The sequence below is a fragment of the Schistocerca piceifrons genome, chromosome 1 (assembly GCF_021461385.2).
Source record: "Schistocerca piceifrons isolate TAMUIC-IGC-003096 chromosome 1, iqSchPice1.1, whole genome shotgun sequence".
NCBI classification, from domain to species: domain Eukaryota; kingdom Metazoa; phylum Arthropoda; class Insecta; order Orthoptera; family Acrididae; genus Schistocerca; species Schistocerca piceifrons.
Genome location: NC_060138.1, coordinates 648,060,736 through 648,077,320, shown reverse-complemented (window position 1 = coordinate 648,077,320; position 16,585 = coordinate 648,060,736). Strand labels below are relative to the sequence as shown.

At 38.8% G+C, this 16,585-nt stretch overlaps 1 protein-coding gene across 4 annotated transcripts in view; it reads right to left on the bottom strand.

The window, feature by feature from the left end:
• The window catches only part of LOC124805170 (AMP deaminase 2), a 467,688-nt gene that overhangs the window by 38,100 nt on the left and 413,003 nt on the right, over positions 1–16,585 (bottom strand). For all 4 annotated transcript variants that reach the window (XM_047265658.1, XM_047265667.1, XM_047265673.1 and 1 more), the window contains one exon: positions 4,859–5,022. In XM_047265658.1, coding sequence (XP_047121614.1) covers positions 4,859–5,022 — 164 coding nt within the window. The remainder of the gene's footprint in view (positions 1–4,858; positions 5,023–16,585) is intronic.

The window sequence follows — 16,585 nt, the reverse complement described above, 5'->3', positions numbered from 1 at the left end:
AATGGAGTTATTTAACAACAGCCATTGAGAACAAAGTTAATGATTCAGGGCAGATTAGTGGCCAACAAAGAGCAAATCTGCTCTGTGTTCTTACTAGATACAGTGACATTTTCAAAAGAGGGGCCTCGAATCATCAACTGTTGTGAGTGTAATCTGGGCACTGTGCCTCATCAACCATTTAAGCTGCCATCAGACTCTGTCCCCTTGGGCAAAGAGACATGCAGTAACCAAAGAAGTAAACCAAAAGCTATGGTACCCCTATACAATGTTGTCTGTAAATATTTCCATTTGTATGCAGTTCATAATGTGATGAGCACATCTATCAAAGTTACCAAATTAGGATTCTCCAGTTCTACCACTTGAGCCATATGAACTGGTGTGAAAGCCACTTTATTTTTAAGTGAATTAAAATTCCTTCGAAAACTTCAAAGTCAATTTTCTGCAGAATTTTGAAGAGTTGCATTGAACTGCTTTTGATGATTGATATTTGAGTTCTGAGCGTCACATACCATAAATAACGTTGCTGAATAGGACAGTGCAAAATGCAGAGTACTAGACCAACATCAGTTTTACCTATGTTGTGTTGCAGATAAACATATCTTAAAAGTTATATCTGTGTTTTGACAGCATTATTTACTGGTGAACATGTTACAAAGTGTATTTACAGAACATTATGTCATAAGGAGCTCCTGAGAAATTAAAGGCAAACTGGGGAGTGAAGGGAGGGGGCACTTCGAGCATCTCACAATTATGACAATTCTTTCCACTTGGCTGCAGTTTAGCCACAGTTTGTTTTAAAAAAAATTCCCTGGGATGTTACAAAATTCCTGAAATTCCATTACACTCGCCAAATCACTGTCATACCAACAGAGGAATGACTGCAAGAAAGTATCCATTAAGGTAACTCTGGATGTGCAACGCCAGTTGAGTCAACATGTAAGGCGTATTGAAATTTCCATGGTTCTGACAGGAATCAAACTACTCAGACTTAAAAACAAACCACCAAAGATACGTCTATGTAGAAATGTTCCCCTCCTACATAGTGTAAACAGTATAAATCATGTCTTCAGATTAATTATCTGTTTCTGTTTTTATTACTTTACTCAGGGACATCTGATGCCGTAAATGTTTCTTTATGGGAAACATATGGCAATTTACATAAAAAATAATGAACTACGACATTATTGATATTGAAATGAACTAACATTTTTGTATAATTTGTTCCAACCAAAACATACTGAACCACGTCCTGCATATGCTGACTCACACTATTGTTGACAATGCATCAAATCACAATGTTGCTGTCAAGACGTCTTTTCCGTATATTACATAAACTGTACTGCAGCTAAATGAGAGCAAGCAAGGCAGATGCCAGATGCCGCTTGTAATGTAGCAGAACAGGACAGAATAAAATACAGAGTGCAATTCCACATATATCTGTGATTGTGATACAATCATGCCATGTTTACATGCAGTTTTATACATGCAGAAGTTTCAATTGTGGCATTGCTAACTTACTGTATTAATGGAAACTGGTTGACTTATTATGAAGTTACACCAATAGTATTCAAATTTGATCAATTTATAGAAAGATTGTACTACAAACCAAAAAAAAAAGTTAAACTAAATGTAAACTCAGACTGAAATCATCCTTTGTAAAGTTAATATGCAAAAAAGTAATAGTAATAACAACAGAGCCCACTCTAAAGACACCAGATGCATGTTATGACCAAAAATAATGCTGTAATTGTAAAGTAATTAGATAAACTAATAAAATTTTGTTATCAATGTGTATTTTACAAAATTTCATTATAAAAACCAAGACATGTCGACATATTACTTATGTAAAATTTTCTCTCATGATTTTCCAAAACAAAATATGTAACTATCTTTATGAATGCATATAAATTTCAATTGTAAGTTTAATTATGTTCAATTTAAATAATACATAAAGTGATCTTATAAATGTTGGATGGTACAAAAGCACACATGACAGCAGTCATGGGGGCAGTTCAGTTCACATCAGTATTGAGTTAGCAACGCAGTCTTGAATTAGTTTTGTAAGCACCAAACTGATGTGAATGTTATCTGTGTTGTGATACAGTAAGCATATCTTAAAAGTTATATCTGTGTTTCAAAAACATTAAGTGACTGTCGATGTGTAAAGCTGAACCCAGATGGTATTTCAAGTACGGTAGACATGCTACATTAAAAATGAGTTACACATTTCAATGTCTCTTCAACAATCAGCAAGTTACGTAACTGAAATGTAGCCACTAAAGCTCATTAAATTTTATGTCTGTTGCCAAATTTTGGGGACAGTTTTCTGGCAACTATCAGGTGAATACAAGCGTGAAGATCCAACAATCCATCCCACAAACACACGTCCATATTCCTGGCCTCAATGAAAAAGAATACTGTACAACACAAAAATACTATTGAAATCACAGTTTAATACATACATTAAAACTGATACAGAATCTCACAATCTGTGTGCTTGAAAATATACATTGATGTAAACCTGAGTATGCACTGTGTTCTACTGTTTGTAATATCAGTGTGTATGTATTTATGTGTTGGTACCTTTTGCTCATTATTTCATGTACCACCTTTCATCTGAAACTCATAAGCAAATGCCAAATCTGAATGATACTTAAAGTGATTACTTAATGAATCGATTAATGAAACTAACTACTTGTGAATGAAATGTCTTGTACCATGAACTACATGGAAAGACTTTCAAAAGAGCAGACGTTTATTTAGATAATATCAACCATGCTTAAAATATGAACATTTTAACTGTATAACTTCCTTGTTCCCTGTATAAATATTTACTTGTGTTCTTGTTTTGGTAAGAAATAGCTTTTTTAAGAGACTGGAAGTCCAAGTCACCCCAATATGACAATCTTAAGAGTTTTTAAAAAGTAATAATTTAGAGAGTTCTAGCTTCACTGATTATGGGTTTATTATCTTGAATTTTATTTACAAAATATAAAAAAGGATCTGGTAAATGTGGGTACAAATGCCTATCACAGAAATTTCTACCTCCATTGTTGAGATCGATGCCACTACAAAGATATTTATTACTCTCGGACATTTATCTATCTTCCTATTTTTGGAGATGAAGATGATGCAAGATAGGTAAGTTAGTTCTGAACCATCTTCTATGTAACATAATAGTGACTTGTTTCACCATTACATAAAGTGACCATTGCAGTTTGGTGATCTATTTTGGTGGCCATTAGGTTAAAATATTTAACCAATGATAACATGCATACTCAGTATCGTGTTAAAAGAGAAAGTCGATAAAGGAAGATAAAGGACATTGTAATTTTCTAATTTTTTGCATGTTGTTAATCCAACAGACATTTTATGCTCCAGAGTAGAAATATATGACATTACCAGGATTGGTGAACAAAATAAATAAAGTACTTAAATTGGTCAGGACAGTACAGCTTGATAATGGAGACAAAACTTAAGAAAAAGCAAAAAAACATTCATAAGGTATCTCAACCCAGAAAAAAAGGAATTGATAATGTGAAGTGGTGCAAGATATTCAAAATTCTCAGCAAAATAAGTTTTATTTGTAGGACAAGAGGGGTAACATACAATGTTAATGAAGGCCACTGCAGTTATTTTTTAGCACTTTACTAAGTTCACACAATCAGTTTAGGCCTTTATATTAGGCCATTATCAAGCGCATATTATTCAATAAAGAAGGAATTTTGCTTCTCTACAGCATAACATGCACTTGATAATGGCCTAATATAAAGGCCAAAACTGGTAATGTGAACTTAATAAAGTCCATACAAAAGCAACTGGAGTGGCTAAAATTAACTTAACATCAGTTGCAGAACCAGTAGCAACACTCAGACATGGAAACAATTAATAGTTTACAATACGTACACAAACCAATAACGTAATACCAAGAAAGAAGCATTCTGAGTAAAACTTGTGGACAACAGGGGTGCAAGCTTTCTCATCTACTGTTTAACCTGTACATTGAAGAAGCTGATGGATATGAAAGTAAGGCTTAGGTGTGGAATTAAAATTCATGGTAAGATCTGCAATGACATTGTTATCCCAAATGAAAGTGATGAAGAATTATAAGTCACAATGAATGAAATTAACAGTGCAATAAGCACAGAATATGGTCTAAGAATAAACCAAAATATGGCAAAAAATGAGATTAGGGATAAATTTTAAAATAATTATCATCCACAAAGATGACAAAGGGAAGAAATTGGAGCAAAATAATGCAGTATGAACAAAGCAAAGAGAATGTAACAAGCAAACTAGGCTACTAATATCACACATAGGCCTTAATTTAAGGAACAAATTTTTTTAGATTGTAATTTTTGGGAAAGAACAGAATCAAAAAATTTGAGACACGATACTATAAAATTGTGTTGAAAATTAGGTGGACTGAAAAGATAAAAAATGATTTAGTCCTCTGCAGAATCAGGGAGGAAAGGAATATGTGGAAAATAGTGACTAGAAGCAGGGAAATCGTAATAGCACAGGTGTTAAAATGTCAAGGAATACCTTCCATGGCACTAGAAAGAGCCATAGAGAGCACAAATACTGTACAGGAGACCAGAGCTTGGAATACATCCAAGCAATAATTGAGGATATTAGGTTAAATGCTACTCTCAGAAGATGATGTTAACATAAGGATATCTATTTACAGAAACATAATGAAAAGCAGAGAGAAAGATTTATGTAAAGAAATAAAAAGTGCAGTTTCTTTGGCAGTTTTACAAGCAATTTTTTTTTACTACTGCTGCAAAAATAAATAAGATCTGGTTCAAGAATATATTATTTCTCAAGGAGATACACACATTTCTGTATTGCTTACCTTCGAAAGTGATTTAGAACAGTCAGGTTTGCATACATATAATACTGATAATATGCATACGGTGGGTTTTCAAAGTCATTCCACAAATGAGGCACAGGAACATCTTTGTCAAATAATGGATTTTCTGGTTTACTTTCATCATCCACTGAGTCAAACCCAATAACCTGCAATTATGATAACATTATTTTAGATCAACAATTTTGAAATTTTCTACAAACCACAGCCTATATTTTGACAAGTGATTACCAGCGTGTTTGTCACTTATTACAAACCTAGTGAACTCCTGATTATTTGTTTGTGGATTATCCAGTTTGCTTATTTGTGTGTGTGGAGGGAGGGGGCAGAGGGGAGGGGGAGGGGGACAGAGAGGGGGGGAGAGAGAGAGAGAGAGAGGGGGGAGAGAGAGGGAGAGGGGGAGGGGGACAGAGAGGGGGGAGGGAGAGGGAGAGGGAGAGGGGGGGAGAGAGGGAGAGGGGGGGAGAGAGAGAGAGGGGGGAGAGAGAGAGAGGGGGGAGAGAGAGAGAGGGGGGGAGAGAGAGAGAGGGGGGAGAGAGAGAGAGGGGGTGGAGAGAGGGAGAGGGGGGAGAGAGGGAGAGGGGGGAGAGAGAGAGGGGGAGAGGGGGGAGAGAAAGGGGAGAGGGGAGAGGGGAGAGAGAGGGGGGGAGAGAAAGGGGAGAGGGGAGAGAGAGAGAGAGAGGGAGAGGGGGAGGAGAGAAGTGAGGGAGAAGGGAGAGAGAGGGAGAAGGGAGAGAGAGTGAGGGAGAAGGGGAGAGAGAGTGAGGGAGAGGGGAGAGAGAGTGAGGGAGAGGGAGAGAGAGAGTGAGGGATGGGGGAGAGAGAGTGAGGGATGGGGGAGAGAGAGTGAGGGATGGGGGAGAGAGAGTGAGGGGATGGGGGGAGAGAGAGTGAGGGATGGGGGAGAGAGAGGGAGAGGGGGGGAGAGAGGGAGGGGGGGAGAGAGGGAGGGGGGAGAGAGGGAGGAGGGAGGAGAGAGGGGGGGAAGAGGGGGGGGAGAGAGGGGGGAGAGAGGGGGGCAGTGGGGGGAGAGAGAGGGGGCAAATGGGAGAGAGAGAGGGGGCAAATGGGGAGAGAGAGGGGGGGCAGAGGGGAGAGAGAGGTCGGCAGAGGGGGTGGGGGGAGAGAGGGGGGCAGGGGGGGAGAGAGGGGGCAGGGGGGAGAGAAGGGGGCCAGGGGGGAGAGAAGGGGGCAGGGGGGGAGAGAGAGGGGGCAGGGGGGGAGAGAGAGGGGGGCAGTGGGGAGAGAGAAGGGGGCAGTGGGGAGAGAGAAGGGGCAGTGGGGAGAGAGAGAGGGGCAGGGGGAGAGAGAGAGGGGCAGGGGGAGAGAGAGAGGGGCAGGGGGGAGAGAGAGAGGGGCAGGGGGGGAGAGAGAGAGGGGTAGGGGGGGAGAGAGAGAGGGGCAGGGGGGAGAGAGAGGGGTGGGGGAGAGGTGCAGGGGGGGAGAGAGAGGGAGAGAGAGAGAGAGAGAGAGAGAGAGAGAGAGAGAGAACAGCAGTGGAGAATAACAGTACCAAGCCCACATCCAGATTTTGACTACTGACACTGCTGCTACTACCTGTTCAGTACACATTGCACCATACAGAAGTGTATATATATATTAAAAATGAAGAAGAAGAACACATATACATAGCAGCAAAGGCCAAAAGATAACTTTTACTTATTGAAATTAAATGAAATGAAAATGAGGTCTGTTCAAAAAATCCTGGAACATTCATTCATAATTTTGCACCAGTGGTGTGCAGGAGTGACGTGTGGTTGACATTCCTGCACACACCTGTATTTAATGTGTAGCTGCCAGTAGTTTTATTGTTGTGTGTCTGTTATCATTCAGTGCTGAATTGAGTAGAATATTGTGTTGCACAGTTTGCGTATTTTGAGATGGCAGAGTTACAGAAGCAATGCACCTGCATTAAATTTTGTGTGGAACTCAAGGAAAGTTTTGCACAGACACCAAATGAGGCTGGAAGCATATGGTGATGCCATACTCAGTATACAAATGGATGGAAGTTAAAGATGATCCTCACTAAGGACACCCTTTGATGTCTACAGACGATGCTCATCTCAGGAACATCAATGAAATTGTGCATGCCAATTGATGACTGACTGTCCAAGAGACATTTCATTTCAGTTGGATCATGTCATGAAATCCTGTGAGAATGAAAGGGCCTGAAATGTGGCGAGACAATTCACGATTTGTGCATAACAATAACACACCCACACATTCTTCCCTGTTGATGTGCAACTGTTGGAGAAAAAATTAAATCACTCTGCTGCCTCATCCTTAAAATTCTCCAGTCCTGGTCGCTGCAAACATTTTTTTTTTCTTTAATTTTATTTTCATAGTTGAAAACCCCTTTGAAAGGAAGATGATTTGCAATGACAGACGAGATAAAAGAAAATTCGCAGATGGCGCTTCGTGCAAGCCCGCAAGAGGCTCACCAAGACCGCTTCTGGAAGTGGAAATGACATTGGGAGTGGTGTATCAATTGGGGAGGAGAGCATTTCAAAGGAGGCTGTACACAATAAATAAGCATAGAAAAATTTTGTGGACCAAGTTCCAGAATTTTTTTAACATATCTCGTATATTAACACATGAGTAGACACAATTCCTCCACAAACTACATGCAGCACATGCAACAGTCTTCACACTGTAAAGAGTCTCATGTGGCTCAGCAAATTTTTTTGTAGGAACATTAACCATTACCAGTTTTGAACTAAAACTAATACTACTGTTTAGGATTTTATTCACATGTTTGTTACTATTTTTACAGCACTTTAAATAATATCACATTGACATAAAAACTGTGTTAATAAATTTTATATAATTCTATTTTATTACACCATAGTTTAGCTCCTCCTAGTGGAAGGAAAGTTTTACTTAGTACTAGCTGTTAATCGCAGCTGTGCTTGCACGTCAGTAGTTTTTCTTTTTATGATGAATGATAGTGAGTAAATAAGCTATTGTATGTGCAGGAACATCAGCTGCCATCAAATTTCTGCCTGCTCAATTAAGCATAGCTCATGACATGCGGAACCATCCCTTCCCTCCTCCACCTCCCTCCCAACCCATTGCCACACTGCATAACAATACCTTATACATCAGGTACATTATGAAGCAAATTTAGTAACTGCTTAAACACACTTTATGTTCAGTCATGTAGAGGAAATATTTTCCATTCCTTACTTCACTCTCTTACAGGTTGATTTCTTTGATTTTTTAATAACTTTCTAGAGCAGCCTATGTTTTTCCTCAGGGTTCAAGCTAGATCCACACGAACTTTCATTGTAATCAGTTCAGTGATTTAGTCATGAAAACACAACCAACAGAGTACTTTCACATTTAATAATATTTGTAGGGAATATGGATTAAACACATTGAGGACTGTATAATCATTGTACTCTAGCTGTCATCCATGGCTGTGCTAGCATATCAGTGAGATGAAACGTGAGTATGGCTTTAGTAGCTGGAAGGCCCTCTTCAAGATGTTAGGCTGCCCTGGTGTAAGATATTTTTTATCTGATTACTTCAGTGACTAGCACATCAATGATGATAAAAATCATGATGAGGTCAACAGTCATAAGTAGAAAAAGAATCTGACACAACCAGGAATTGAACCCAGGACCCTGTGATCAAGGGTCAGTAGTGCTAACCACAAGGCATGTCAGTAGTTTTGTTATTATGAGTGATGGTGATGGCACTAAAAGAAAATGTGGCCTTTTAATATTATTAAATAACATCAAAATAACAAAATAAGAAAATAAATAATTTGTAGTTTGGTGCAGTGCAAATTGTATAATATTTCTACATGTAATAATGTGAACTGCTCTCACGTTTCTGCCTGTTACCCATGGTTGCCCTCACATATCATAATCAAACACAGCCTGACTAAAATCCTCCACACTGTACATGTACAAGCATGATGTCTCTCTGTTTGTCATGCAGCATTTAAATGAGAATCATCGTGAGTCTCAAGAGACTCAGAAGCGATAAGACACATGTGATACTTAAAAGCTAAAATGCACCTGGGCTGTGACATATTAGTATGTAAATATGGATTAAACATGTTGAGCATTGTATAAACATTGTATTAATTATGTTGAATTGTATTATGAAGAACATATAAAAAAATAAAAGCTTTTTCACAAATATGACAACGTTCAAAGGTAAAAGAGGAAACATCTTTTTCAAAGAGTAATTATTGTTCCACATTTGGTGTTACATTCTACAAATCAACAAATATCTTGTACCACACCCTTTCTAAAGTATCTTTTGTTCTTCCTTGATGTTCAAGCTATCTCCAAACCAAATTTCATCAAAATTAGTTCAGCGATTTAGTTGTGGAAGTCTCACTGACGGTGTTAGTTTTGCTTTTATAATACTAGTATGGAAGTAAGGATGTTTGCTGTGCATTAATACTAATTTATCAACAGAAAGGCAATCCCTCACTTACAGTGGATTGGTGTATAGAGCACATGAAAACATAACAGAAAACAGCATTCACACTAGCATTAGACCAAGTCTTGGGGCCACAGGAGTGTGTGTGTGGTGTGGTATAGTCCTACGTAGTGTGAGGTGACATTTTGTTGTACCCAGCATTCTAACTTTATATGTTTATAATATGACTCATTTTACTTTAATGTGAGTTTCAATGAAAAAAACATTTTTAGTCCAACATTTTTAGTCCACCTGCACAAGACAGTGCCTGCAATGATTAGTAACTGTCTGTTTAGCTTGCCTGTAATTTGACCTATGATAAAAACAACTCAGTGAAAACATGAGTACAAACTCCCTGGTCACTTGGCCACTGCCTAAATAGCTACAGGACCAAAAATTTTGTTTCAATTTTATGTCATCAGAGATTTTCACTGCTATGTAAACTGAGCTGATAAGAGTCAATTGTGAGCAGTTTTTTTAGTGCCTCGAGTAACATTGATTATGTTTCTCAGTTAAAAGATCAATATCCAAGATGTAAAGCAGATGTTAAGCTTAAATTAGTGAAATAAAATTTTATTAGACATTAATTTATACACATTATATGGAAGTAAAATGAGACAGTTAAAAATATGAGTACCTATGACTGAACAGGGAACTTGCAGTTCATCAGTGCTAAAGGCCAGTATGACCTTAAACTGGTTTGAGTACAAGCTAATGAAAAGGAGATAGAGATGTTTCCTGATACTTCAGAAGCATTTGATTAAGCATCGCACCAATTCTTATTAATAAAAGTATGATAATATGGGTCACCAAATAGAATTTGTGACTGGATTAAGGATTGCATGATAGGCACGATGCATAATGTTATCTCAGATGTAGAGTCATCAACAAACATAGAAGTAACTTATGTGTGCCCATGGAAGTGTCTCAGTACCTTCGCTGAATTTTTCTGCATTAATGATATGGCAAACAATACTGATAGTAAACACAGGATTTTTTCTGATGATGCAGTTAAAATAACAAAGCACTGTCTGAAAAAAAGCTGCCAGACAGATTAGAACTTAGCCTACAATTACAGTATCAATGAGTCACAACTGGAATCAATCAACTCATACAAATTCTTGGTGTATTGATTTGTGGGGACATTATAGGTAAAGACAATGGCAGACTTCAACTCACTGGTATGATACTGGGTAAACACAGTCAGTTCGCAATAGTACTTGCTTAAAAACTTGTGCAACCCCTTTAGAATATTGTTGAAGTGTATGGGGACTAAACCAAATAGGATTAACAGGGAGTACTGAGTGAATACAAAGAAGGGCAGGGCACATGGCTGATGGTTTGTTTGACTGGTGGAGGAGCTTCACATACCCACTTAAAAATGTGAGAGGCAGATTACTGAAGAAGACACCCACTTTACCCACAAAAGTCCACCTAAAAAGTTACAAGAACCATTGAGTGGCGAATATAGGAATTTACTATGAACCCTTGCATATCACCTCCATAGAGATTGCGAAGATGAGGTCAGAGTAACTCCAGTGCCCACTGAGCCATTTAAGCAGTCACTCTTCCCATGTGCACGCTCTCTCTCTCTCTCTCTCTCTCTCTCTCTCTCTCTCTCTCTCTCTCTCACACACACACACACACTCCTGTGGTCCTAAGACTTGGTCTAATGCTAGTGTGAATGCTGTTTTCTGTTATGTTTTCATGTGCTCTATACACCAATCCACTGTAAGTGAGGGATTGCCTTTCTGTTGATAAATTGGTATTAATGCACAGCAAACATCCTTATTTCCATACTAGTATTATAAAAGCAAAACTAACACCGTCAGTGAGACTTCCACAACTAAATCGCTGAACTAATTTTGATGAAATTTGGTTTGGAGATAGCTTGAACATCAAGGAAGAACAAAAGATACTTTAGAAAGGGTGTGGTACAAGATATTTGTTGATTTGTAGAATATAACACCAAATGTGGAACAATAATTACTCTGTAGAAGGTGCATTCAAAGAGCTGATCTTAGTGATGACCCACACAGAATGTGTGCAGGCACATTTGTAGGCATATCAACATTGATGTTTGAAAGCATTACACAATTTCATACACACTAAGCTAAAGGAGCTTTGTCTTCTGTGGCCAGCCAAATGTTGAGAATGTGATAAAACTAGTCACAATACAATGGGCAAAAACACAAATTTATGGAGTTTAGTTCTAAATAGTGAAAAATGTGCTGTATCCAATGTTAATACAAGAGTACAAACAGAAGCCATGAGCTGAAAATGTGTGTACAACTCGTTCAAATGCCATGAATTTGAAAGGAAACAGTTGATTATGTGCCAAATTTAATTCATCGATTAAAAAGCACAATGACAGTGCCAGGATTTGTTGCACATCCTGATGCTGACTAAGTAAACAAATACAAGAGTTAGCCTAAGGCCACACACATTAAACTACTGGGGATTTCGATGCAGTGTGACCTAAATGATGTCATCTACATGCCATCATCAGAGGGGATGACAGCTAGCATTACCTGTTTAGTAGCAAATCCAAGAGACAATCAATGAGAAAATGTCCTCCAGATTCCTTGTGTCTCAAAAAGCATGAAAGAATTTTCTCTAAAAGTACAGGATCAAAATATCAGATCACTTTGTAGGAATCCACCAATTTTATGAAGTCAGTCTTTAAATATGGTTTAGCTTACCACACCTATTCCTAACTATGGTAACTTAAGTCTATATGAAGTTACCAAAAGTTTTCTTCAATGTATTAACAGTCCACAATGTTTACCCTATGATGGTGAATGTTAATGAACCACATCCCTCCAGATCACTTTCAGTGATGAAGAAGTCATCTCTTTACTCTATTTTTTCATCACACTGATCATTTCTATCACAAAATAATGTTTTCTGACCAAAAGTGATGGTCTGTGGTGGCATTTCTTTTCACAACAGGATGCCTTTGATTGTCACCCATGGCACCCTTAAATCTAAGTCGAATGCCAGCAATATTCTACACCCTATTTTGTTGCCTTTCATAACAAGCTATCCTGGACTTACATTTCAGCAAGATAATGCCCACCCACACACAGCAAGACTTTCTACTGCTTGACTTCATGCTTGCCAAATCCCACGTTGGCATGTTTGCCAGATCCCACGTTGGCCTGGATGGGTGACTGATCTCCCCCTCACTGAGAACTTCTGGAGCATTACAGGCAGGGTCCTCCAACCGTCTCAGGATTTTTCTGATCTAACATGTCAATTGGACAGAATTTGGCATGATACCCCTCAGGAGGACATTCAACAACTCTATCAATCAGTGCTAAGCCAAATAACTGCTTGCACATTGCACATAAGAGTCATAAGTGGCCCAACACATTACTGACTTGTTAAATTTATGAATCAATTTCAATTGTTCTGAAAATGCAATCATTTGTTTGTCTTTACATGTACATCATACCTACTGATTTCTGTCCCATTCAAATAATTCCTTCGTGATGCCTTTTTTGTCTTAGAGTGTATCTGAGAAGTACAACAGATGGCAGGGATGTTTCACGGCACTTTACTATATAAGTGACTTATTAGTGGTTTCTTCATTCACCTCTGCCTTTCTTGTGTTGTGACCTGATATTTGTGAGTGTTTCGTATCGAGCAACTTAACCTCTTACCTGTGTTTACATTCCGCGCTGACCAGTTGCAGCTGTAGCGGTGCATCGAAAGCTAAGTACTAATTAATTAATTAATTAATTGTGTGTGTACAGTGGTTTTATTTAGGAACTTTAGTAGTCTTCAACCAGTGTTCTTGGTGTTTCTGGTGAAATAATTTCAGAAGAACCTTTTGGGAACTGTTTTCAGTTTCGTTACTGTGTCATTAGACGTTTGATTCTCTTTCTGTATTAGCCTTTTGTTATATTCTCATTTGTTGTTGATTAATACTGTTAATAATAGTAGTTACTTCCTTGTAGAGTAAGTCTGTGATTATTGTAGTCAGGTTTTTAACATCTTATTGTAATAGCGGAACTTAGATAAGTAGTTTTCTTGTTTCAATAAGTGTAAATTTTACCATGAGTGAGAAGTGTTGGCTTTGCCGTAGGTTCATGAGTAGTGGATTGTGGTGTTAGACTTGTTCGAAGTATTTTCACTGGGGGGGGGAATGCAGTGGGGAAGCCAGTGCGCATTCTGGTGAGATCCTCTCCTGGAACTGCAGATTATGTAGCAAGAGTAAGTTGATAGAGGAGCAGGAGCGTAAGATCTGTGCCTTTCAGGTGCAGTTGAAAAACGCACAGGAGGAGCTAGATAATATGAGGGAGAAGGGGGTTGGGGAATGGGAGCTGGCTGTTGGCAAGAGACCTGCTAGGGGAAGAAGATTTTCAGATAGTTTTACTATTGGTGTTTGCAATAGATATGGCCAACTGTCAGAGTCTAGTGGAGAGGAATCTCTAGTAGCTGTAGATGTAGGAAGTATGCAGCAGACCTCAGCAGTTACGGTGGCTAGGACAGTTGCAAAGTCGAAGAGAAAGAAGAAGGTACTGCTGTTAGGTAGTTCTCATGGTAGATGTGTAGGCCAGCAGTTGCAGGAAGTATTGGGGAGTGAGTACCAGGTCACCAGCACTGTGAAGCCTAATGCAGGATTGGCTCAGGTGACTTAACACAGGGGGGCTTTGTAGGGATTTTACTAAAGAGGATCAGGTAGTGATTGTGGGTGGGGCTGGTAATAGTATTGATAGGGATGGGGAGTATGACATAGATGGTGACCCAGAAAAGACAGCCACTTAGACTGGCAACATAAATGTCCATTTCGTGGAACTGTTTCAGCGTCACGATCGGCCTCATCTCACTACAGCCGTCAGGCGTAATTACATGAGACTTGGGGGTGAGCTGATGACAGAAAGCATGAGTCACATTTCAGTGGTGTCGGTGGAGTCTATCAGCAGGACGGGTTTCACTAGACATGGCCTGCACCTCAACAGGTATGGGAAGGGGAGGCTGGCATAGCTTATAGGTGACAGCATAGGTGGAGGTGGTGGGATCACTCATGGGAAAATTCCTGCAGTAGTGGGTGTTAGAGCTGCATCTTTTTTAGATTGAAGTCAGCTGATAGGTATTCCTGCTTAAGGGAAGTCTCTCTAACAAAGGAACCACTTTTTACAAAGCTTAGATATCCGAGTAATGAGGAAATTAGTATATTTCATCAAAATATACAAGGTATTAGAGATAAAGTTAGTGAACTGCTTATAGATGTTGACTCTGAAATTATTGGTATATCTGAACACTTCTTAAGTAAGGAGATAATTCAGAGGCTTCCTTTACCAGGATACAGGTTGGCTGGCAGCTTTTCTAGGAGCTCTTAGCGGTGTGGGGGAGTAGCCACATATGTGAAAAACGACATCCCATTTGAGTCAATTGATGTTTCGAAGTACTGCACTGAAAAGGTGTTTGAATGTTGTGCAGGTGTGGTTACATTTAATGGAGCTAAACTTCTAACTGTTGTTATTTATAGATCCCCAGACTCCGACTTCACAACATTTTTGCTAAAGCTAGAGGAGGTTCTTGGTTCACTTTATAGAAAATACAAAAAGTTAGTTATATGTGGTGACTTCAACATTAATTGTATAAGTGATTGTGCAAGGAAAAGGATGCTGGTAGACCTCCTTAATTCATATAATCTTATGCAAACCGTATTCTTTCCAATGAGAGGGCAAGGGAACAGTAGAACAACCACAGACAACATTTTTGTTCATTCCTCATTACTAGAAGGGCATTCTGTTAGCAAAAAGGTGAATGGCCTTTCAGATCATGATGCACAAATTTTAACTCTAAAAGATTTTTGTGCTGCAACACATGTTAAATATAGTTATCAACTGTTTAGGAAAGCTGATCCAGTTGCTGTAGAGACCTTTGTAAACCTTATCAACAAACAAGAGTGGCAAGATGTTTATGGCGCTGATACAGTAGATGATAAATACAATGCTTTTCTCAAGACTTTTCTCGTGCTCTTTGAAAGTTGCTTTCCATTAGAACATTCAAAACAGGGTACTAGCACAAACAGGCAGCCTGGGTGGCTGACTAGAGGGATAAGAGTATCTTGTAGAACAAAGTGGCAATTATATCAAAACGTTAGAAACAGGCAAAATCTAAATGCAGCAGCCCATTAGAAACAGTATTGTAAGGTGCTTAAAAATGTTGTTAGGAAGGCAAAACGTATGTGGTACGAAGATAGAATAGCTAAGTCTCAGGATAAAATTAAAACCATATGGTCAGTCGTAAAGGAAGTGGCTGGTCTGCAGAGACAGGTCGAGGATATAGAATCAGTGCATAGTGGGAATGTCCGTGTTACTGATAAGTCACTTATATGTACAATATTTAATAATCACTTTCTGAATATAGCGGGTGAACTAAATAGAAACCTAGTCCCAACAGGGAATCACATGGCGCTCTTAGAAAAAAGTGTTCAGAGACTGTTACCTGAAATGCTCCTCCATGATACTGACAAGAGGGAGATTGAGTTAATAATTAAATCACTAAAGACCAAGGACTCTCATGGATATGATGGGGTATCTAGCAGAATACTGAAGTATTGTTCTATGTATGTTAGCCCAGTACTTTACCATATCCGTAACTTTTCCTTTAGGAGTGGTCGGTTTCCTGACCGATTAAAGTACTCGGTAGTGAAGCCACTTTATAAAAAGGGAGACAGGGATAATGTTGACAATTTTAGACCTATTTCTATGCCATCAGTGTTTGCTAAAGTTATCGACAAGGTTGTATATACAAGGTTACTGGAGCATTTAAATTCACATAATTTGCTGTCAAATGTACAGTTTGGTTTTAGAAACAGTTTAACAACTGAAAATGCTATATTCTCTTTTCTCTGTGAGGTTTTGGATGGATTAAATAAAAGGTTGTGAACGCTAGGTGTTTTCTTCGATTTAACGAAGGCTTTTGACTGTGTTGACCACAAAATATTACTGCAGAAGTTGGACCATTATGGAGTAAGGGGAGTAGCTTATAATTGGTTCGCCTCTTACTTTAAGAACAGAAAGCAGAAGGTAATTCTCCGTAATATTGAGAGTGGTAGTGATGTTCAGTCCCAATGGGGCACTGTTAAGTGGGGTGTTCCCCAAGGATCGGTGCTGGGTCCACTGATGTTTCTTATTTATATAAATGATATGCCTTCTAGTATTACAGGTGTATCAAAAATATTTCTGTTTGCTGATGACACCAGCTTGGTAGTGAAGGATCTTGTGTGTAATATTGAAACAGAATCAAATAATGTAG